Below are 24,063 nucleotides of genomic sequence, written 5' to 3' on the forward strand. Positions count from 1 at the left end.
TTTTTTTTTTTTTTTTTTTTTTTTTTTTGAGACAGGGTCTTGCTAAGATGCTGAGGATAGCCTTGAACTTGGAATCCTCCTGCCTGAGTCAGTGGGACTATAGGCATATGTACTTTTGCACCACACATGTGCTACTCTGGGAGTACATGAAGGACCTGTGAGTCAGAAGGAGTGCTCCCATGCGGCGGGATGGTGTACTCCAGTACAGGGCACAGCTCCATGCAGGCCCAAGCGGGGACCCAGGAACCGCTCTAATCCCTGTTCCCATCCTGCTCAGAGCTGTACAGACATTTTTTGAAATGGTTCCCACCATAGGCACCCTTCCCTAGGAACTGTTTTTTTCTGTCTCTTCCTTTCTTATTTTGTTTAGGGAGCAAACACTCCTTCCCCAGCTACAGTGACATCTCAGGGTGAGGCAGTCACACCATGAGCCAATGAAATTGTCTCCTCATGGTCCCAGCTGGATGAGTTAGCTTGTGAGACAATAGCGGCCCACGCGGCAGTGAGGGGCAGCCTCCTCTGGTTTTCTTGGCAGTCACATTCCCATGTGGCAGAAAAGAATGCCTAGAAGAGCCATCAGGCAGTGGGAAGTGTGTCTCTCCCCCTCCCTGGCCCTCCATCATCCTAGGAGAGAATGGGCAGCAGAGGAAGGCCAGCCACACCTGGGAGGGGGCCAGGGGCTGCTAACACTGGCTTTCCTTCTTCTGTGTCTGGCAGCTGGTGTTGCGAATCAACGCCACTTATGAGGCCCGGAGAGGAAAGAAACGGGTGAAAAGGCTGTCCCAGTCCACGGAGAGCAACTCAGGAAAAGGTGGGCCCCCAGCACACCTCTCTCCCTGCAAGCCCCTGGAATCATTCTCCTAGAAGTTGTGTCCTCTTGTTTCTGGTTTGCTCGCCAGGGAGGGAACAAGTTGGTGCTTGGTAACTTTCTGCAATTGTCCTTAGGGTGGCAAAGAGCAAGGAGCTCAGCCTGGGTGGTACATGCTCTGGCTTCCTCCGCCACCGCCTCCTTCCAGTCATCAGAGGCCTGGATGCCCTGGCCTGCCATGGTAGCTGTCTTCTGGGCTCAGCAAGCCTGAAGGGCCAGTGTCGCTTGCTGTAATATTTGATATAAGAGCCATCTTAACCCAAATATTAATTTGGAAATTACTTAGTATTAATTTGGGAATATATTGAATTAGACAGAGTTTGTGTCACATTTAAACAGATGACAAAACATTTCCTCTAAACTAGAAATTTGGGTTCTATTTCCTGCATTAAAAGAATTCATATTTGCAACTTCCTTCCTTGCTCTTTTGGTCTAGTGACAGACGAGAACAGTGAATCTGACAGCGACACCGAGGAGAAACTGAAAGGTGAGAAGAGCAGCTGCTATGCGGGGCACACACAGGTGACTTGGAAGCCACAAAGATGGCCCTCCTCCCTTGTGTAAGGGAAAGATGTGTGCTGCCCAGGTTGCTGTACAAGGTGTGAGTGTCTGAGAGGACAGTGGGACCCATAGGATGTGCAGAGGCAAGCCAACCATGCACCGGACCATAGGGACGGTGCTGTTACCCAGCCTGCAGCTTGAGGCATCTTGCTCCTCACGAGTCTTGTGAAGTTGTTGAAATAACTCATCCCTGTGGGTCTGACATTTGGTGATCCACGTCCAGGCTCTACTGAGTTTTCCAAGATTTCTCAGGCTCCAGGGAGAAGCCAAAGAAAGCAAGTCAGGGATGCTGAGTAAAGTGACCTGGACCTGTCCACTGGGCAGCCCTGCCTCATTCACCTCTGCCACAGCTGCTCCCTGGCCACCTCTGGAATGAGCAGTGTGTTTCCATTGGCAGGAGAAGAGGGAGATGTGAGGTCCCAAGTCAGTCAAGCCTCTGCCAGTTGAGCCACACAGGATGTTTACAAAGCTCACAGCCCTAAGAGCACGATGGCCTGGCTTTTATCACATCACATAAACTGAAAGATGAGGGGGATGGGGTACGGGAGAAGTTAGTGTCCCCATCCCAAAGACAGATGGAAGCAAGGTCTTCATCAGCCTCTGCCTTGAGGCCAGACAGCAAATCCCTGGCCGAGTCCCGCAGTCTCAGACTCCCCACCCTGATTGGTGCTGCCCGTCAAATGAGAGCTGTGCCTCCCAGAGATTGGCAAGGGTCCAAAAAAAGAGTTTTCTATTAATTTGTTAGTTGTAGAAGCATTCTGGGGATTAGAAGAAGGACCCCGGAGCTGGGGGTTACATGACCTGTGTACTATGCGGCCACATTAGCAAGTGGGTCACTGCGGGGCCCTGGTTTCTGTCTCCCCAGCTCACAGCCAGCGCCTGGTCAACGTGAAGTCCCGCCTGAAGCAGGCCCCTGGGTACCCACTGCTTGACCGGGAGCTCATTGAGTACCAGGAGAGGCAGCTCTTCGAGTACTTTGTAGTGGTGTCTTTGCACAAGAAGCAGACCGGGGCTGCATATGTGCCGGAACTGACCCAGCAGTTCCCTCTGAAGGTACGGGGAGGCCCTGTGGGCTGCCCGGGGCTGCCATATTCTCATAGATTCCGGGAGGTGGGAAAGTCTGAGGAAAAGCTTGGGTCTAGAACCTTAAAAATGTACCCTACTTAGGTCTAGCAAGTTTAAAAAAAAAAAAAAAAAAACTGCTCCTAGAGAATGACCAAAGTTCCTTGGAGGACAGATTCAAGGACTCAAGTACAGGCAAAAATACTTTCTCACTCCCTGACCATCCCACCACTCTGTTCTCCCTTTTTTTTTTTTTTTTTTTTTTGTGGTATCAGGGATTGAACTCAGGGGCATTTAAACACTGGGTCACATCCCAGCCCTTTTTATTTTTTATATAGAGACAAGATCTCACTAAGTTTCTTAGGGCCTTGCTGCATTGCTGAGGCTGGCTTTGAACTAGTGATCCCTCCTGCCTCAGCCTCCCAATTCTCTGGGATTACAGGTGTGTGTCACAGTGCCTGGCTCCCATTCTCTTTGTCCTCCCCCAGTCTTATCCAGCCAGGTACAACTCTTTCCCACCTATCCTGCCTTCTCCCCTCAAGCCACACAGCTCTCCACAGGTAGTGTGACATTTGTGTCTGTGCTGAACATGTGCATGTGCATCTGTTTGGGTATGCAGGAGAATTCCCATTATCTCATGATTCATGGGGATGTGGGTTTGGATTTACTGTCTTTTAAATCATGATACCTAAAATAATGATGCTACTTAATAAAGCCTACAGTGATATGGCAAATAAAATATAAATTATTCTTGACTTTGACATTAGTATTAAAGTGATTCTACCATATTTTAATCCAGTTCAAGCAGAATTTATGAAGAACATCTGACATTGAGGGGCTGGGAATGTAGCTTAGTTGTGGATACTCGCCTAGCATTCTCAAGGCCCTGGGTTTAGTCCCTAACACAAGGAAAACAAACAGAAAAGCTGTTTTCTACTTGCACCTGAGAGATTACAAAGATGAATGAAATGGGTTTTCTGTCCTCAAGGAGTTTACATTCTGACAAGAGGGCATAAGATAAGCATACCAAAAGGCAGACAGGACTCCATAAGGTAGAATGTGATGGTCATCACATCATGTGCACTCAGGGGGGGAGCATCCCGCTGTTTCGGAGTCTCACTACCCCAGCCTAATCCCAGCTCCTGTGAGCCTGGGTCCCAGCCCTCTGCCTCTCTTCCACAAGCCAGCCTTTCTTTCTTCCTGCCTACTGTGGACAGCACATCAGTCAAGACCCCTCCTTGGCATTGAGAGAAGTGATGAAAATGGAAGCAAACCACGGGCACAGGCACAGACCCTCCAAACTGTCATCTATTCCTCTTCCTACAGCTGCCACACCTCTAAGGAATGAGCCCTGAAACCCCACTGCCATGCATTAACCCACTGGGGCGCTGCCCCATGGAGAAGCTCAGGTGGACTGACACCAAGGCATGAAGGACCCTCCTGTCATCCTTGGGACCCAACACATCAGTGTTCCAGGAACAAAGCATGAAGTCATGAATTAATTAGTTAGTGAATCACCAGAACTGCTGACTATTTACCATTTCTAGCCTGGAGTCTCCAGACTCCCAGACATTCCCATGAAAACCTTTTTTTAGTAGAAAGTTATAAAATCACTGTTGAAAAGAGACTAATTCAGAAATGTGTAAAGGAAAAAAAAAAAAACATCTATAATCCCACTACACTGAGATCATGCTTGCTAGCTTTTGTTGTGTTTTCTTCTAGCCTTTTCCCATAGTATAATTTTCTTTTGGGATCATACATTGTGTGATTTTTTTTTGGGGGGGGGGGGGTTAGGGATTGACCACTGAGCTCCCCCCCAGCCTTTTTATATTTATTTTTATTTTGAGACAGGGTCTTGCTAAATTGCCCAGGTTAGCCTCAAACTTGCAGTCCTCCTGCCTCAGCCTTCTGAGTCACTGGGATTATAGACATGTACTGCTGTAGTTAGCTGCAAGGCTGGTTTTGGGGGTTTTATTTTGTTTTGTTATTTTTTAGTGGTGCTGGGGATTGAACCCAGGACCTTGTGCACATGAGGCAAATAGTCTACCAACTAAGCTATATCCCCAGCCCCTACAAGACTGTGGCAAGCAATTGAAACAAAATAAGAAATTGAAGGAAATTATTACAGGAGGAATTTGTTAGACATTATAAATTCGTAACCTCAGAAATTCAGATATATGGTATTGCAAATGAATGAAGGTAACTTTAGCACAAGGTTTTCCTTTACTTTTTATAAAGGAAGTTTAACAAGTGTAAACCTATAAAAAAACAAACAAACAAAAAACCTTACATTTCTCAACACTTAAAATTACAAATTAGCCAGATGCAGTGACACATGCGTTTAACCCCAGCAGCTCAGGAGGCTTGCTAGTTCAAAGCCAGCTTCAGCAAAAGTAAGGCACTGAGCAACTTGGTGAGCCCCTGTCTCTAAATAAAATACAAAATAGGGCTGGGATGGCCCAGTAATCGAGTGACCCTGAGTTCAATCTCTGGTACCCCTCCCCAAGAAATTACAAATTGAGGGGTTCAGGGCTTAGCTCAATGATACAGTTCAGGCTTAGCATGCTCAAAGCCCTGTATTTGATCCCCAGCACCAAAAAAGAAAGTACCAATTGATAAATTGACATGAAAGCTTGAGTAATAATTAGATAAATGATAGAAATGATAATTAGAGAATTATAAATTGTTCCTTTTTATCTCCCAAACAGATTCCTGTTCATATACAAAAGGAGCAAACTCATGGACTTTGTCTATAGATCAGACTTTAATTCATCTTGTTCCTTAACAAGATATCCACCCAGTCTGTGGTGTGTCAGATACTGTCCTGAGTGCTGCGTTATCAGAGAGAGATTAAAAAAAAAAAATAGGAATAAAGAAAGGCCAGAGATTACAATCATTTTTCTTACTCACTCTAACACTAGCTGTGCAATCTGAACAGATCATTTACCTTGTCAGGATGTATTTTCTGATCTCTGAAGTGAGAATGGTGGGCTGGACACTCTTTGAAACTAGTCGAATTTTACAGTGTAATATAATTTTAGTGTCTGTATTGACTATAAATAGTGTACCATTCTTTGGTGGGCCCAGAGATTGGGAAACCAGCTCAAAGCTCTGGATCCTGGAACCTGCCATCTGGAGGGCTTGCCATGGAGCTTTCCCTTACCTATTGGAACACATTTCATAATGGACTTCAGTTGGAACTGCCCTTGGGGAAAGGCCCCACAGACTGAGCACAAACCCTTCCTAAGGGAGGAGGTTAAGTAAGGGGCAGTCACACCTGCAGAAAGGTGGGAGACAGGAGCCTCCCTCGTCACTGTCCAATGCCAGAGTTTATTCTTGAACCTTCTTGCACCTTTCTCTCTACAGTTGGAAAGGTCTTTCAAGTTCATGAGAGAGGCTGAAGACCAGCTGAAGGCTATTCCCCAGTTCTGCTTCCCTGATGCCAAGGACTGGACTCCTGTCCAGCAATTTACCAGGTATGTGCTGGCCTCTCCTCTTCTCACCCCCAAAGACTTTTAGGCAGGAATTAAGAGATGGGATTATGGGGGCTGAGATTGTGGCTCAGCAGTACAGCGCTCGTCTGGCACATGCGAGGCCCTGGGTTCAATCCTCAGCATCACATAAAAATAAAATAAAGATATTGTGTCCAACTACAACTAAAAAATAAATACTAAAAAAAAGAGAGAGAGAGAGAGAGAGAGATGGGATCATGGATGGCAGACCCCCTAGGTCAGTCATACCATTAAGCAAACCTGATGGGCTCTGGCCTAAGATTTCCCCTGTGCTATTTTTAACACTTCCCTGAAATGAGATCACGTTGCTACATATGCAGTTATAGGGCCTCAAAGGCAGTCTGGGTGTATGTGTGTTTCATGTGGCTTATGAAGGGAATTCTTAGTCTGGGCAAAGAAGGAAGCAGGCATTGCCTGTCACCACCCTTACCCAGTGCTCCTGAAACATTTCTTCTACCTGTTGCTTGGATTGCGATCAGTTTACATTTCTACTTTAGCCCACATTTTAAGATGCCAGTATTTCCCTTATCTGCTGCTTCCACAGTTGACCAGGCTTAGTAGGCCACCTATCCTGTGTATCCTTGAAGGTGGCCTAGCAGTCTTCAAGAACAGTACAAGCCTTAGGATAGTTGATACAAACAGTGCCCTGAGAGAGCTACACAAGGGCCAGTGCTGAGAGGCCCAGAACTGTCCTGTCCTCAGCTACTCCCTCACGGCGTCATATCCCTCACCCTGAGGCTCGCAGAGGACAGTGCCTATCCCTCCTCCCTCTACTCAGCCATAATTGTAAATTGACAGTTGTATTTTATTTAATGGGATGGCTCAGGTGATAGAGTGACATGAGAATTCAGCATGAAAAAAAAAAAACTCATTTTCTCTCACAACATGTGGCATTATAGATCTTTGCTTGCCTGACATTTACTCCAAAACTGTGACCACAGTCTCAGCAGAGAAGGACAGCAGGTTAGAAAGCAACTCTTCTTGACAGCCCTCCAGCATATCCCCTGGTGCCCTCCGTGTGGCGCCTCTTGCGTTGTTCTGCTTCATGATGCTTGTGTGCTTCCCCCCACAGTGAAACCTTCTCGTTCGTCTTGACTGGAGAAGACGGGAGCAGAAGGTTCGGTTATTGCCGGAGACTACTGGTTAGTAGTTTGCTCTCAATCAGCTGCCCTGTGTGGATAGCCAGGTCTGAGATGTGCATATGCTGCAGGAGAAGGAATAGGAGGTGTGGCAGGTTCCCCAGGGCAGTTACAGACAGATTTGGGGACTCACCTGAGTTTTTTTCGTAGGTGGAAGTAATATCTCCATTTCTATCAAAAGGAAAATACTTTATTTTCCCACCAAATTAAAGACTCTCCTCTCCTTTAGCCATATGTCATTTTAATGTAATGTGCTAAACAGACCCTGAGTGCTTAGTAAGAACGTTCAGAATGGTTGCTAAGGAGAGAAAACTCAAATAATTCAAGAGTGGCCCCTATGGAACAATCATCTTTAAAAGTCAGAAACTTGTTCCAAGGAAGTGATCATGCTAAAACATTTTATAATTTGTCTTTTTGAGGCCCATTCTTTTAAAATCATTAGAAGTGATGAATCTTTTTCCACTGCAAGCGTATTTGAGGCTTTGAAATTGGCTAAAAATCGTTGAGTCAAGTAATGCATGGCACATAATAGGTATTCAATACATATTTGTTCAATTAATTAATGGGTAAAAAATGTGGCTAACAACTGAAAACGTTGGGGGCTGGGATTGTGTCTCAGCGGTAGAATGCTCTTCTAGCACGTGTGAGGCCTGGGTTCAATCCTCAGCACCATAAAAAAATAAATAAAAACAAAATAAAAGTTTTTTAAAAAATTGAAAAAGTTAAGTGAGATAATAATTTCTATTGTTCAAATTACTTTTAAAGTATTGAGACTGATTTTTCTTTTGATTTGAAAATTAGCTTAAAAGTCTATTTCCAAAAACATCTTCAGAAATTATTTTTCACTTGGAATTATCATTATCATAACAGATATTCTCAAAATAACTCCTCAGTAGTAACTACAGTGATATGGGTAAACAAGTTAATAAGCTTTCCTTTGTAGTTCTGTAGGCCATATTGAGTACCTGCTGTGTGCATAGCACCGTTGATTTGGGCCCTTCGGGAGAATGAAAATATATATAATGTGTAGCTAGAAGTGCTTCCTGACTGATGTGGGGTGCTGATAACTGCTCACCTCACTGTTGTTCAGAAGACACCTCATGATCTTCTGGCACATGATGGACAGCTCCGGGGACTTTCCTCCCGGAGGTTGCTAATGCTCCTCTTGTCCTTCTGTTTCTCTACTCAAAGCCTGGAGGCAAAGGGAAGCGTCTTCCTGAAGTGTACTGCATTGTGAGCCGCCTGGGATGCTTCAGTCTCTTTTCAAAGGTGAGAACTTGGCCCTGGGAGGAAGCAGTGGGAAGGAGAGGCAGGGCCCAGAGGACCTGGGGACAGGCCTCCCCAGCTCCTCATCACTGTCTTCTCTGTTTGCCTTCCTGTTTCTTTATTCCCAGCCTCACCTCATTGTTACCTCTGTCCTCTCATCTTTGGTTCTGGAGGATGGGCCCAGAAAGTAGAAGAGGGGAGAGGGTAAGGTAATGGAGTGCAGGGAGGGCCAGGCAGAGGAGCTGCCCAGAACCTGCCAGGTGTTTTACTTTCCTTCTTTTAAGCATTATTTGTCATATTGGTTTTTGCTAGGAAAAAAAAAAAAAAATCAGAGATTCATGTACGTATGTGTAGCTTTCTGAATCTGAGTGTTGTATGCATATGTGTGAGATTTATTATTTTTTAAGTGTTCTGTGTTTATCAAAATATTAATAATTTGGTCTTTTCTGGAAAATGAACCACTATATCAAGACATGAGAAATGCTATATTAATTTAGCTCATCCACCCAATATTCTATATTGATGTAGAACAGAATTTTTATCCTATGTGGTGCTGATATCAAAAGTTGGGTAAAGGGGACTGGGGATATAGCTCAGTGGGGGAATGCTTGCCTAGCATGCTCAAGACCCTGCATTTAATCCCTAGCACTATAAAATTTTTTTTACTATATATAATCCAACCTTCATTTCCTGTATTAATCAGACATGAGTATCTAATCCATTAATTTATTTTAAATCCTGCTTGTGTGTATATATATTTCAGTCTGAGCTTCTTTTTCAGTCCCTAAATCTGTGTGGGTGGATATATGCTTCCTAGAAGCATTTCTGAACAAAAGTCTACTTCCTGCTCACTCTCCTTCTTAGTTCAGTAGAAGCCTGAGTTATAGGGATATAGAGGGACCTCTTGCCATAGTAGAACTTGAACTTCCCTGCTAGACTTAATGCCATCAGTGTGATCTGAGATGTGGTCTCTCTCTCTGCTGCACCAGGGGGCAGTTGCTTCCCACTCAGGTTGGTCATTTATAGCTCTTGCACAGTTGCATATTGCTGCCCAGGTCAGCCTTTCACAGGGGTGTGCTCAAGTGTGGAATTGGGCTGCGGGTCATAGTGTTTGTGGTGAGAAGGCCTGTGGAGCTGGAGGTGAAATGGCTCCTATGAGCAAGTCCAGCTTTGGCCACCAGCAATAATGCTGTGATCAGTACTCACATACACATGTTTATATGAACATGTTTTCATCTCTCTTGGGTAGGAACCTTGGAGTGGTTATGTGCTAGGTCGTATGGTGACTTTGTTTAACCTTTTGAGAAACTGCCACAGTTTTTAAAACTGGCTTGACTAGTTTATGTTCCTACCAGAAGCATATGAGGATTCTAATTTCTCAATTTCCTTTTCAACACTTGTTATTATTGTTTGATTAAAGCCATTCTAATGAATGTGAAGTGATAACTAATTGTGATTTTGATTTACATTTCCCTGATGACTACTTCGAGTGAATTTTTAATTCCACAAATAAATCATGTATCTGTTTATGTATTATGGCCCCTTAGAGGGCTACAATCCTTTATAACATCTAAGTTTCTTTACCACCTTCCCAAGAACCAGTTTTTACCCCATTGGGGACAGTATCAGGCCCACTAAGAATGAACACAGCAGCCCAATAAGTCACATGCCAAACCCAGAATGAAGAGGCAAGGAACTATACTTTACCCTTTAGTACTAGGAACTACAAAGTCACACTGCAAAAGCAGCAGACACAGAAGGGAGAAGAATTGGGACCAATAATGCCTTGAGTCAGAGCACCTGTAATCTAAATGTGGCCTGATGAGGTCTGCAGGGCCTCTCCATAATTCTCGAGTCACCATAGCAGGCCCACTCCCTCTAGGATTGAGCTACACCTTGGTGCTCTGACTTCGGAATCGCTGAGCTGCTTTCCTGATCCTTGCAGATCTTGGATGAGGTGGAAAAACGACGTGGCATCTCTCCTGCCCTTGTCCAGCCCCTCATGAGGAGTGTCATGGAGGCCCCTTTCCCAGCCCTGGGCAAAACCATTATTGTTAAGAACTTCTTGCCTGGTTCAGGGACTGAGGTGAGTAGTTGGGTTCCTTTCCTCTCTAGGAAAATGGTCCAGTCAACCAAGTCCAGTGGTCAGAAAGGCTGGCTTTCAGCAAACAATCAAATTCAGTTGTCTACCTTGCTCCTCGGATGGGTCCAGATTACTCCTCAGAAGTTCCACACTCGGTCCAATCCATGCAGCCCAGGCTTCCACCCCAGGGCAACCTCTACGAACCATGCTGTGGGGGGCACGTGCATTACTTTGCATGATATTGGCCTTACTGGTCACTGAGCATCTTTACCTTCTCTTAATTGCCCATAGTCATTCATAAATCTTATTTGAACCTATTTACATTTTGTATCTGCATCCCCTCTATAACTTTTCATGTAAAACAGATTCTTTTCAGGGAAAACAAGCTCAGGGACTGTTGTTTATTCAGCTCAGACTTTGAAGCATATCCCTTCCTTGACCAGACTGGGATTTGATGAAGGAGCTTGTTTTTTGTTGTTTTGTTTTTTGTTTTTTTAATATTTATTTTTTAGTTGTAATTGGACACAATACCTTTATTTTATTTTATATAGTGCTAAGGATCGAACCCAGCGACCCGCTCATGCCAGGCGAGCGCGTTACCACTTGAGCCACATCCCCAGCCCCAATACCTTTATTTTATTTATTTATTTTTATGAGGTACTAAAGATTGAACCCAGGGCCTCGCATGCACCAGGTGAGCGCTCTACCCCTGAGCCACAACCCCAGCCCTGAAGGAGCTTATTTTTACCCTTCCCATCTTCTTCATGTGGCTCCATGGACATCAGAAAACTGATCCCATTTAGCCTCGAGTCTCTACTTCCAAAGGCCCTGGCAAAAGTAGGTCACCTCTGGAGACAAAGGAAGGATGAGGTTGAGACTGGGACATTCTAAACAACCCAGTTTCCCAGCACAGAGAGCTGTTGCTAGCGAGCCTGAAACCATCCCATACCAGTTACAGGTGGTTCAGCCATGGGGTGTAGCAGGAGGTTTGCTGTGAGTGAGCCCCGTGTAGATAGAACACTGGGCGTGTACAATGCTAAGAGTAAATTCTAGTCTCTGTTCAGCTCACCATGGAGGAGTCAGCTCTTTAAAGGGGAAAAACATGGGGTGAGAATGTCACTCAGTGGCAGAGCGCTTGCCTAGTATGCATCAGGCCCTGGGTTCAAACCACAGTTCTTCAAAAAGAGAGAGAAACACATGAGTAGCAACTTGATAGATTCAGGAACAGCAACTATGGAATGATGTACACACTGAGTATAGATGAAAATGTATCAGAACATGATTGTAATGGGACAAGGGAGAATTAAGAAATATCTGGCTGGGTATGGTGGTCCACACCTGTAATTCCAGCTACTTGGGAGGCTGAGGCTGGAGGATCACAAGTTGGAGCCAGAAAGAAAGAAAGAAATGCCTTCTCAAGAAGTGCGTCTTAGTAGTGCTGCTCAGGCCTGTGCCTGTGATCCTGTTCCAGCAGGTAATAATCCCCGTGAGACAATGGCATTTTCAGTGGGGACACTAAAGTCTAGGCCATTTTCTAATAGTGAGAACTCTCCATGGGGAGTCCAGATGTGTTCTTAGCAAGGGGGAGCCTCCTGATATTTTGGGTAAAGGGCCACTGATTCTGACATCCACTTTTCTGGCCTCCATCCAAACTGTCCTCAGTTGAATGTGAGGCATGTGCTTCCCTCCCCAACTACCTCCTTCTCCTTCCCCAGTCCCTTTTGTTTTCCTCTCTTTTCTTCCTGTTCCCCTGCCAGTGGGTCATCCCTGCTGGGGACTTCAGAGCCCCAGGGACTGTGTACACCTGGGAAAGGTCTGGCTGACAGGTGGCCTGCCTTCATAGCTGCTCTATTCCCTGGCAGGTAATCGAGCTGTGCCGCCCACTGGACTCCCGGCTTGAACACGTGGATTTTGAGTCTCTCTTCTCCTGCCTCAGTGTCCGCCACCTGGTCTGTGTTTTTGCCTCCCTGCTTCTGGAAAGGAGGGTCATATTCCTTGCAGACAAGCTCAGGTACCACTTTGGATCCTTCTGCTGGAGTGTGTGAATGGCCTTAGACTTGAAGTGTGTAGAACAGGCCAGGTTCAGGGGAGAGCTCCTGTGGGTAAGAGTAGGAGGCAGTGGCTGCTGATGTTGAAGGCCTAGAAGACACTAGTGACCTAAGCCAAGGCAGGCTCCCTGCCTGCTTGCCACGGGTCCTGTTGTGCACTAGGCACTCTGTTATGTGTGAAAAAAACAGTGGGGTAAAAGGCACAGACCTGTCCATAGTTCTCAGTCCAATGAGGGGAACAGGAAAGTAACTGGACACACCATGTTGGGAAGGCTCGTTAGATGCAGTTAGTTGTGGAAGTGGATAGAGGGCCCTTGTTCCCAGGGGAACTCTCTGTACAAAGGCAAGGAGGCAGGAAGCCTCACACATCACATTCAGGACTACAGAGGAGCACACTGTGGCTAGAACAGAGAAGGTGAAGCAGGCAGAGGTGGAAGGATTGCAGGGCAGAGGAAAGAGTGCAGACTCACCCAAAAGGCGTCCCTCTCCTCATTACTAAAGGAGATCACACAATATACACAGCACTCACTGCCCCTCAGGATGCCACCCAATCCCCGTGGTCATAATCCATGATTTGCAGATCAAAGAAGATCTGGAAGAAATGCAGAGAGGTGTTTGGGTGATCTCTGAACTTCCAGCAAAACAAGGTCTTGCATTTTCGTCATTTCAAAACACCGGCTCTTAACCTTCTCACCTTCTTCGCTTTGGACTGAGGGCACAGAAGCCAGAAGTGTGCGTGCAGGTGGGAGCTACAGCTCCAGGAAGGGCCAAGATGTGGAGTCCTCAGGCCAGCCAGGCAGAGGGGGCCACTGAGAGGTGCATCTGGAAAGAAGATATGGCAGAAGAAGAGAAACCAAGTAACAGTGGCTTAAAGAGGAAATAGGACTGAACTTCAGAAAACAAAAGAGAAGAAGAAAAGAAAGAATGGAAAGGACAAAATGTATCAACATGGAATTCATCAGGGGGCGTGGGAGGAAATGGCATCCAGCCCTCCCTTCCACTGCAGCCATCTGGTCACCTTCATGATGCTCCTCTTTGGACAGCAGCCATTTGGCTATTCCCCGATGGCCCCCACCCTGTGTTTGAGTTCACTTTTAAATGTCACAGTTACTGTACTCCCTGTGCCCTTGTGTCAGGAAGCAGGCCCTGTCTTTAGCCTGTAGCTGGTGCTGGGTGCTTGGCAGCTCTCCAGGCTCCCTGGGCACTGGGGAATTCAGCCAAAGAGTTCTCAAGGTTGGGCCCTGGATACTAAGGATGAGGAGTAACCCTTCAGTGACCAGGATGGGGTTTCATTAGCACTATAGTAACCGTCTTGATTCTCTGGAAGGCTCACTCAGCCCCTCATTCTCCCCAAACTGTTGGATTCTCAGGCTTGGATTTGGGGGAGAGAAAAGTGATAGATTTCAGAAAGACCTAGGCAGGAAGTGGAAGTCCAGCTGAGCAAACCTGGTGTCTGCTCAGAATAGAGCTGGGGACACAGTCCCCGGAGAGCTTGTTTCTGGGATGAAGATGTTAGACTTGGGGAGGGCCCAGATTGAGAAAATGCCTGAGTTGATGAGTGTTGCTGGAGTGGAGCAACCAGGGGGTACCCCACCCTCATGAGAGCAGGAAACCATCTAGTTTCCTGGACAAAGTGCAGTGAAAGGAGAGATAGGAACAGAAAGGGGTGGAAATGTAAAGATGCGTGTCTCTTTGAGGGGCAGTATGGGAGGTAATCTCAGAAGGCTCAGTGCTTTCTACAAGGTGTCTGGGGAAGGACACAACCACCTCTACCTTACCCTTGGACAAATTTCTGGGTGGACAGCCTGGATGCTGGTCCAGCCCCTCCACAAAGCTGCTGTGAGGAAGGACAGAGGAACAAGGAATGGACCCTGCCCAGAGTCTCTTCCCCGGCCCCACTCCCTACCCTGTCTGGGGCAGCCTTATGGAGGAGACAGGTCACCCACAGGGCTTCATAGAAGGGACTTTGAGTTTGTCTCCTTGCCCTGCCACCCGCTCTCCTTGCCTGGGATTGTACCCTTAGAGATGTAGTCTTTTCAAACAGCACATGCCCAGGAGAGGGGCAGGTAAGCTGTCAGCTGTGGCTGCTGCCGGCCACAGCTGCTGCTGACACTACGCGTCATGTGCTTCTTTTGAAGCAACTGTCAGATCTTAGGTGCTGTGGAGTGGATTTTTGTAAGGGAGGAAGAAGCAGCTGGAACGTGGATAATTTCAGTGCTTCCTCTGGGCAGAGCTAGGCCATGGTACAGTGTGTGTGCACGTGTGTGTAAAATGCTTTAATTGCATTTTTTAAATTCATTTTTAAGTATCTTTATTTTTACCGGGAATTGAACCCAGGGGCACTCAACCACTGAGCCACATTCCAGCCCTATTCTGTATTTTATTTAGAGACAAGGTCTCACTGAGTTGCTTAGTGTCTCACTTTTTCTGAAGCTGGCTTTGAACTTGCGATCCTCCTGCCTCAGCCTCCGGAGCCACTGGGATTACAGGCATGCACCACCACGCCCAGCTTTATCTTTATTTTATTTATATTTTTTTATGTGCTGCTGAGGATCTAACCCAGTGCCTCATAGATGCTAGGCAAGCACTCTACCATTGAGGTACAACCTCAGCCCCCTGAATTGCATTTTTTATACCTTTTACAGCTCCCAGGCATGCATGTCCCTCTCTTACCACACTCACAGAGGAAAGACCCTGAACTTCCTTAGCCCTGGGCCCTGGGTCTCCTCATTTGTGACACAGGGGTTTATGAGCCCAGGCCCCTAGTGGTTCTTTCTGGGCGCTCTGGTGTCTTGTTTTCCCTGCAGGCAGCTGCTCTTTCCCTATTACAAATAGTTCCATGTGTTCTCTTTCTTATCCAGTAAACTACGTTTCCATCTTATTCTGCCTCATGCAGATTTGAAGGGGTAGAAAAATAGATATTAAAAGACCCAAAGAGTTCCAAGATAGGAAGAGAAGAAAACCAAGCATGAGTGAACCTGATCACAATAAGGACAGCAGGTTCAGCTGCCACAACCTGGGGTGCTGCCTCTGGGCCGGCCGCTTTCTCAGAGGCTCACCTGCATTCTTCAGTGCTCCCCGCAGCCCTGTCAGGTGGATGTTCTGGTCAGAACCCTGAAAGGCGCAGAGGTTCAATCACTTTGCACAAGGAAGCCAGTAGTGAGAGAGGTGTCTGACTCCAGATAAGACCAGGGAGGTGGCCAGGCCACCGAGATCTGAGGGTGGGTGACCTGCAGGGTATGGAACTCTATCTGTCCACAGAAATGTAGAAGAAAAGGCTTTGTAAAGCAGGCCACTAGGAGCCATTAGAAGCTCAGCAGTCACTTTGAAGCTGACACTAGGAAGACCAAGCTTTCTTCCTCAGAGGCTTCCTTCCCTCAGTGGCCTTCGGCCTTCCAGCAGGGGCTACAGTAAGGTAGGTGTGACTGAGTGGCCCCCACAGACTCAGCTCTGAAATCCTTAGACTCCATGGGCCAGACTGCTCCAGGCCTCCTGGCACCATGCTTCATGAAATTTTCCAAAAAACTCTGAGGACCATGTAGAGAAATCTATATCCACCCTATTCTGTTGGATTTATGGAAGAGTAGCTGTAGGGAATTAAAAGGTTCTGTGGCCAGGCCTCGACAAACAAGGGTTAGGGGAACAGTGACTGGCTGCAGGTTTCCTGATCTGGCAAATTCTGTGAAAAAAATGGTAAGTTACAGCTGCTCCCCTCATCCTTAGGACTCTGTGCACTGCACACATGCTGATCCTTAGCCCCATTCAGCTAAAAGTGGAAGGAAGCCTCCTTATTTTTCTTTTCTTTCTGTGGCCCCAGTCTTACTGAGGACACAGAACAGAGCATGAGAACAGGACATCTCACAAACTCAGTAAGTGGCCCCGTGACATCCCAGAGTGGGCCTTAGCCTGCCCCCAGCACTGTCCCCCACAAACACAAACACAGTGTATTTCCGTGTCACTGCTGGGGAGTCAGCCCACTGCAAGAGGAAATTGCAGGGAGCTGTGGTAAATACTGTATGAATTGTAAAAGGGTTTTAAGTCAAGCCAAAAATCTATCAAATTTAGAATAACATTTTTGCTCTGTTTCATCTTTAGGGTGGATATTGAGTGTTTTTTAAAGGTCTGTCAAGCCAAAGTTTGACAGATGGAAAAGAAAGAATGTTGTTGTGATGGCTTGTTCTGTTGCCATAACAACCCAGATAAATATTACCCCTATCTTCATCTTCCCTATGATAAACATTTTGTTTTTTAGTTTACTAATTTTAGTTCCAGAAAGTTTTCGCTAAACCTATAGACCAGGCTGAATAAAATCAGAACCTGAACAAGTTCACATAAAGAATTTTAGGTGGCACAAAGCTTTTAATGTTCAAGGTCATTTTCTTTTCGTAGTGCAATAAACCATAAGCCGAGTGAAAGCCTACTGCTAATGACAAATAGGATTAGGTGATCAGATCTGGCAACTATTGGCGTTTAAGCCTTGGTTTTGACGTATGGTTAACTGCGTCAGTTTTCATAAATTTAAATGATCTTCTAGAATCAGCTGCCCTTGGCAGTGTTTGCCATCTCAGAACACAAGGTTTGAGAATATGTCCCCTAGGCAGATGAGTTTGCTGCCACGTTGGTGCTTGGTAGCCAGAATACTACTTCACAGGTCAGGTTGGTCCTCAATAGTTGACAAAGTCTTGGAGACAAATACATTTAATTCAGCAAACTTCTATGAAGAAACCAATTTTAATATCATAATGGCAAGTTCTGACTTAACACTTAGTATTAGCCATCTATTTTTATACACGAACACCAAGAAGATACCATTTGAAGCAAGACCTAAAGGATAAATAGCCACAGATACTATAATCTTCTAATCCAAAGCCATCACTCACATGTCCTTGGCCGAAAGCATCTTCCGGTTCTTCTGTTGGATTCAGCTCCCACCCAGCCACACTGGCTTTGTGTCAGCTCTTCCCCTTTGGGACTTAACTTCAGTGCCTCAAAACCACTCAGACTAGTTATCAGTTTCTTAGAGTGAGATGTCACCATCGTTCTGTCCAGACTCTGCTAACAAACTCTACAGTGACCTTCCTGTGACACCCTAGTTCTTTTTGTGGCCTCAAACAAAACTCCCACTTCCAGTCCCTGGCTTGTTTTCTGTCTTATAGAGGAGAGTTTGTAGATGTTAAGCTGGAAGGACATTGGAGATTACCTTTTACAGGAGACTCTGGAGACATGAAGAGCTCCTCCTGAGATTACACAGGAGGTGACAGAATTGGCTTTCCTGAGGCCCAGCCTGTGTCCTTTTAAGTTCAGTGACACATTACTTCAGGGTTTCGAAGTACAGTCATGGAAACATGGCAGCCGCTTCGTGGTGACACCCACTTTCTGCAAGGCTTCACCAGGCCCAAGATCAGACCCCAGTTTACCTTTCACTGCTCTTCCTGGGAGTGATGCCCACAGGAGCTGGGGGGCTAGAGGGCACTGACTAGATCAGCCCTCAGTTCCTAACTAGTTAGTTAGGAAAACTTCCTGATTCTTTGACAGTGTCTTAAGGAAGCTCTGAGCTAGACTGTCACAGGTTCATAGATGAATTGGAAGCCTGCAGGATACAGGATCCCTAAATATGGCATGGAGGCTTAATAGGGACCAGAATGGAAGTGTCTGCTCCAGGGAAACTTTAGTGTTCCACAAGTGCATCCTGATATTCTGGAATAATACTTTTCAGCCTTCAGCCCTCAGGAACTACCACCCAACAGCAAAACGCTCAGGGGCTTGACCCTTCTTGCTATGCCTGCCATTGAGCCCTGTGGCCCAGCTACCCTCCCACTGGGGCCTTCTCTTCCCTCTCCCTCTTCTGTACAATTGGTCACAGCTGTGGGAGCTGGTGTTTCTTTCCTCCACCCACACTGTAATGCGAGCCAGCTGCCAGGATGCTCTTCCTCACCCTTCAAAGACAGCTCTTCCTCCAACCAGCTGATGCCCAGGGAGACTGCTCCCAGCTTGCTTGAAAAGTCACCTCAGCCTCCCAGAACCATTCCCTTTGCATATTCCTAAGAGACCCCTGGTCCCAGCAGTGCTCACCCTCCTGCCTCAAGTCAGGGAGGAAAATTTCATTAGAACTTGTAGCACTGATTGAGGAAGACATACCCTACCCTCACTACCGTTTTCTCTTCTCTACCTCTCGGGGAACTGCTGCCACCACCAACTGTATTATTTGCAGGATTTGACCTTTCCTTTCTTGTATTGCACAAGGCAATTTTTTTTAGAATAATGACGTGGGCTAGAGAGCCAGAGGAATGAGACACTCCTCGAATAGATGCCTGCCTGCTGCTCTGCTCTGTGCACCCAGCGCTCCCTTTGTGCTCCAGCTACCGAGGTGGTGATGATAACTAGGTGTGGAAACTAGGCTCCAGCTGCAGGGGCAGATCTGACAGCCCCTAACCTACACAGCCAGCAGTATACCTGTTGTCCCTGTCAGAATGGAGTACAGTTACCCCTTAGCTCAACGCCTTTCAGTTCACTGAATGAATTTCATCTGTGACTTTTATTTACGCATCCTATGTATCTAGCGCCAGCATTGCTTAGCACGTTTCCTAACCTCAGTCCAACCACCTTCTCTTCCACCTGGTTCACACTTACTCACTGAGGTGATGCACACTTGTAATCCTAGTTACTCAGGAGGCTGAGACAGGAGGATAGCAAATTCAAGGCTAACATGGGCAACTTAGCAAGAGGCTGTCTCAAAATAAGAAATAAAAAGGGTTGGGATTGTCGCCCAGTAGTAGAGCATCCCTGGGTTCAATCCCCAGTACCAATAGATAGATAGATAGGGCTGGAGATTGTAACTCAGTGGTACAGTGAGTGTCCCTGCGTTCCATCCCCAGTACTGGGGTGGGGGGAGGAATGTGGTACATTGTTATTAACTATAGTGATCATATTGCATATTGTACAATAGATCTATAATTTCTCCTATCCATGTGCTAATGTATATTTTAAACATGTTTCACAGGGGGTGCTGAATTCAAGAGGAACACATTGAAAACTAAGTAGTTTGAGTTGTTTTATTTCATTCTTCTTTGACTTTTTTTGTTTTAAGGTACCTGGGATTGAACTCGGGGGCACTGAACCACTGAGCCACCTCCCCAGCCCTATTTTGTGTTTTATTTAGAGACAGGGTCTCACTGAGTTGCTTAGCACCTCACTTTTGCTGAGGCTGGCTTTGAACTCATCATCCTCCTGCCTCAGTCTCCCAAGCCGCTGGGATTACAGGCATGTGCCACTATGCCCAGCCATGATCATTTGTTTGGAAGAGGGATTTCCAAGGCTGGGGATGTGGCTTTGTGGTAGAGCACTTAGATGACATGTTTGGGGCCCTGGGTTTTCCCTAGCATTGCAACAAAAAAAAGCAAGAGAATCAAAGAGAGAGATTCCCGATATTTCTCCATGTTTTGTTTTAGCACTTTAAAGGGTTACTGCTAAGTTATTTAGCATATTGTCCTTTGGTCAGGATTCTAGGTAAGGGGTAACTGTATATGAGTTTCACTTTTACAAAATGGAACAATTGTGGGCTGGGGTTGTGGCTCAGTGGTAGAGCGCTTGCCCTGAGTTTGATCCTCAGGATCACATAAAAATAAATAAATAAAAATAAAGGTATTTTTTAAAAACTTCAAAAAAAGGAAAACAAAATGGAACAATTGTGATTGTTGTCCTGTAAGTACCAAAGGATAAATCCTCATTTTCCCTGATTGCACCCAGGCATTATGGAGGCTTGGTACTTTATAAAATACAGCAGTTTATCCAACTCACAATTCCAGTGGCTGAAAGGTCCAAACAACATGGTGCCAGCTCCCCGGCAAGGGTCTCCATGGCCCCATCAATGTGATGGAAAATTGAAAACTGGCCCAATACATAAGGGGCAAATGAGTTGTCAAGAAGCAAGAGAGGAGGGAGTGGCCAGCTTCGGTCTTTTTATAACAGCTCACTCTGGTGGGAGCACACCAAACCCCTTCCTGGGAAACAGCTTGACTCCATGAGGTGGAGCCCCATCACTGATGACCTTGCCCCAGGTCCCCCCTCTGAAAGTTTCCACCACCTCACCACTGCCACACAGGGGCCAGGCTGCCAGCTCATGAACCCTTGGGGGACAGATCACATCCAAACAGTAGCAGTGGTTTGGGGTTTTTTTGTTTTTTTTTTGGGGGGGGGCATTGTTTTGTTTTGTTTGTATGATTTTCATCAAAATTGTACAAGGGTGGATGTGGCTTTCACAGGGAAGCACACTCTTGGGTTGATTATCTGGGCAGGGCATCAGCCCCTCCAGCTGTGTCCTAAGGCCTTGTGCATAGGCTCAGAGCATCTCCAATCCTGGTGCTGGGACTGAGTGACTGGGTATGTGTAATCCCTGTGTGATGCTTCTAACCAGCATGCCTTGGGGAGAAGTCCAGACTCTCCTCTCCAGCCTTCCATGAGGCTGCCTGTCCTTACCCTAGCTGAACCGGGCTCTCCTTCCCATCTCTCCCTCTGCAGCACCTTATCCAAGTGCTGTCATGCCATGGTGGCGCTCATCTACCCCTTCAGCTGGCAGCACACCTACATCCCCGTGCTGCCACCTGCCATGATCGACATTGCGTGCTCACCCACCCCCTTCCTCATTGGGCTGCTGTCCAGCTCGCTGCCGCTGCTCAGGGAGCTGCCACTGGAAGAGGTGAGCCCCAGCCCATCCCCAGTGGGGTTCACAGAGCCGGGGGGCAGTACTGGGAGGGCTGTGCCAGCAAGTGAAGGCTCTTCAGAGCCAGGAGTGTCGGGAGCATGCCGAAAGCTGTCCAGCCACTGCTCCGCCTGTGACAGGTCCTGGCTCAGGTCTGGTTTAGTCCACCCTCGGGTGGCTGCAAACACTGTGTTTTTCTTTCTAAATTAAATGACTGAGGTTGGGGGGTAGTTCAGTGGGAGAGCACTTGCCTAGCTTGTTGCCAGGCAGGCCCTGGGTTCAGTCCCCAGAACTGCAAAAAATAAAGTAAAATACAAATAAATAAAATGAAGGTGGAGCAGCCATTGAGAAGGACAACGGTGAACAACCTAGCAAGCCATCAGCTCTGCCTTCAGACACAGCCGTTTGTCCTGTCCCCCTCTTCCCTCCCACCCGCCAGTGCAAAGGGAGGAACAGACACAAAGAACTAGCAGTAACTGGAATGTGTTTTTTATTTTGTGTGGTACAAGGAATTGAACCTGTGGCACTCTACCACTGCACTACACCCCCAGCACTTTTTATTTTTTATTTTGAGGCAAGGTCTCACTAAGTTGCTTAGGGCCTCACTAAATTGCCAAAGCTGGCCTCAAACTTGTGATCCTCCTGCCTCAGCCTCCAAGTCCCTGAGATTACAGGCATGTGCCACCGTACCCAACTTCAAATGCATTTTTGAACTTACGACAAAACAGACAATGACTGTGCACCTATGAAAGGTCCTTTGTCATTTCAGTTAAAAAAACAACCTCTAGAACATTGCTAATGGTCAAACTCTGGGTTCTTAGATTAGTATCTCAGTAGGAAAGTGCTGCTTGGCACTTCTGGAGTTATTTAATCCCAACCCCTTTCTCTAAAGTGGCTACCCCTGTGTCCTGGGGACCTCCAGCAGTCAGAGACCAAACCTTAGGGGACTGAACAGTGCCATTCAGTCCTAAACCTAGTAGCATCTGTCTCTCTATTTTTCCCCAGGGCTCAAGATACTGGTCCTCTAATTGTCCAGGGTCCTAAAGGTAAAGGGTTTGTGCAGGTGCAGTGTGAGCTTTACATGGTTCATTTGGGTCCTAGAAGAGGGGTGTGTGGAACCACCCTCTGATCTGCAGCAGTTCTCTGAGCCCACCTGTATCTGGCTGTGGTTGGGAGACCATCCAGATCCCTTGTCTTCTTCCATCATAGCCAGTGGCCTCTACTAGGCTCAAGCGAAGGTCCCACTCACAGGGGCAGCACTTACCTACTGGGCCTCACTCCCCACACCCTAGCCCTTGTACCCCACCCTGACCCTGAGGAGGGGGGGAGAAGGTGCTTTGTCCTGAATGCCTTAGCTAATGAAAAGCCGCTGCCTGCAGCTTGGTTGAATCCCTCTGCTTGTCTCTCCTGTTCCTTTGAGAGAAGTGACAAGATTCAGTGGACAACTGGGAAGAAAGAGGGAGAAGCCCCAGGTGGGGAGTGGCAAAACTGAGAGGGACGGGAACAAGTGGGGGTCTTCAGCATCTTTTAACCACCTCAGTAACCAGCACACTTTAAAAAAGAACCCAGGAACTTCTGCCTTGGCCCATCAGAACCAGGCGGGAGCCGTCAGGCAGCAGAGGGACCTGGTGGCTGCTTTCTCCCTGTCTGCCATCTGTGGTGGCAGTCGCAACACCAGGAGACCAGCATGGCCCACCCTTCACCCCAGATTCCTCTTAGCCAAGGAGGAAGAAGGCTGAGTCCACCTTTATCCCAGAGGCCCAGGTGACAATACTTGTCCCTTTTCCTCTGTCCCGTAGGTCCTGGTGGTCGACCTCATCAACAGTCGGTTCCTCAGACAGGTGAGTGCGAGGGCCAGCCCCGCCTGCTGCTCCCTTTTTCTTACCTGTCTCTTCCTGGGGTTCAGCTCCCTAGCTCTGGGCAGGCTCTGTGGTGGGCCTGGGGTTGCTGGTGGAGCTGGACAACTAGACAGCCTCAGGTCAGGAGGCAAAAAGGAGGGTGATTCTGTGTGCTCTAACACAAAAGGATTTTCTAACTTCAGAATCAGGTGCAGTGGCACATGTCTAGTCTACAGTGATTCAGGAGGCTGAGACAGGAGCATCACAAGTTCAAAGCCAGCCTCAGCAATTTAACAAGACCCTGTATCAAAATAAAAAAATTTAAAAAAGGGACTGGGCATGTGGCTCAATAGTTGAATGCCCCTGGGTTCAATTCCTGGTACCAAAAAAAAAAAAAAAAATCAGGACACAAATTGTAAGCATTATTTTTATAGAAGGAAGATATATATGTGTTTTTAAAAGATTAAAAGGAAACCTATAAACATTGAAGTACAAATAAAATTTTTTTTGAAAATTGAAAGGAGGGTCTGGGGTGAAGCTCAATGGTAGACTGCTGTGCGAGGCCTTGGGTTCAGTTCCAAACACTGCAAAAAGAAAGATGATTTCAAGAAAAACCTACTGACACATTAATGCTGATTTATTAGGAAGGGAGACTGAGAGACAAATTATGAGTGATTTTAAATTGTTTTTGGGGCTGGGGATGTGGCTCAAGCGGTAGCGCGCTCGCCTGGCATGCGTGCGGCCCGGGTTCGATCCTCAGCACCACATACAAACAAAGATGTTGTGTCCGCCGAGAACTAAAAAATAAATATTTAAAAAAAAAAAAATTTAAATTGTTTTAATAAACTTTCGTATATTTCTTTATTTCTCTTTTTGTTATTGTTTGTGTGTACTAAGGATTGATTCCAGGGGTACTTTGCCACTGATTTATCACTGAGCTACACCCCCAGGTCTTTTTCTTTCTTTTTTTTTTTTTTTTTTTTAGACA

At 46.6% G+C, this 24,063-nt stretch overlaps 1 protein-coding gene across 13 annotated transcripts in view; it reads left to right on the forward strand.

Moving 5' to 3' along the window:
• The window catches only part of Dennd2a (DENN domain containing 2A), a 107,042-nt gene that overhangs the window by 74,408 nt on the left and 8,571 nt on the right, over positions 1–24,063 (forward strand). For 8 of the 13 annotated variants that reach the window (XM_048786829.1, XM_015493765.2, XM_015493768.2 and 5 more), the window contains 10 exons: positions 718–811; positions 1,305–1,355; positions 2,295–2,482; positions 5,858–5,967; positions 7,076–7,145; positions 8,334–8,411; positions 10,354–10,494; positions 12,354–12,502; positions 21,057–21,234; positions 23,037–23,078. In XM_048786829.1, the coding sequence (XP_048642786.1) occupies positions 718–811; positions 1,305–1,355; positions 2,295–2,482; positions 5,858–5,967; positions 7,076–7,145; positions 8,334–8,411; positions 10,354–10,494; positions 12,354–12,502; positions 21,057–21,234; positions 23,037–23,078 (1,101 nt within the window). Of the gene's footprint in view, positions 1–717; positions 812–1,304; positions 1,356–2,294; positions 2,483–5,857; positions 5,968–7,075; positions 7,146–8,333; positions 8,412–10,353; positions 10,495–12,353; positions 12,503–13,119; positions 13,445–19,539; positions 21,235–22,242; positions 22,297–23,036; positions 23,079–24,063 lie in introns of those variants that run through there. The other 5 variants (XM_048786835.1, XM_048786830.1, XM_015493767.2 and 2 more) reach the window with 5 other exon arrangements.

Source organism: Marmota marmota, unplaced genomic scaffold (genome assembly GCF_001458135.2).
Source record: "Marmota marmota marmota unplaced genomic scaffold, marMar, whole genome shotgun sequence".
Taxonomy (NCBI): Eukaryota; Metazoa; Chordata; class Mammalia; order Rodentia; family Sciuridae; genus Marmota; species Marmota marmota.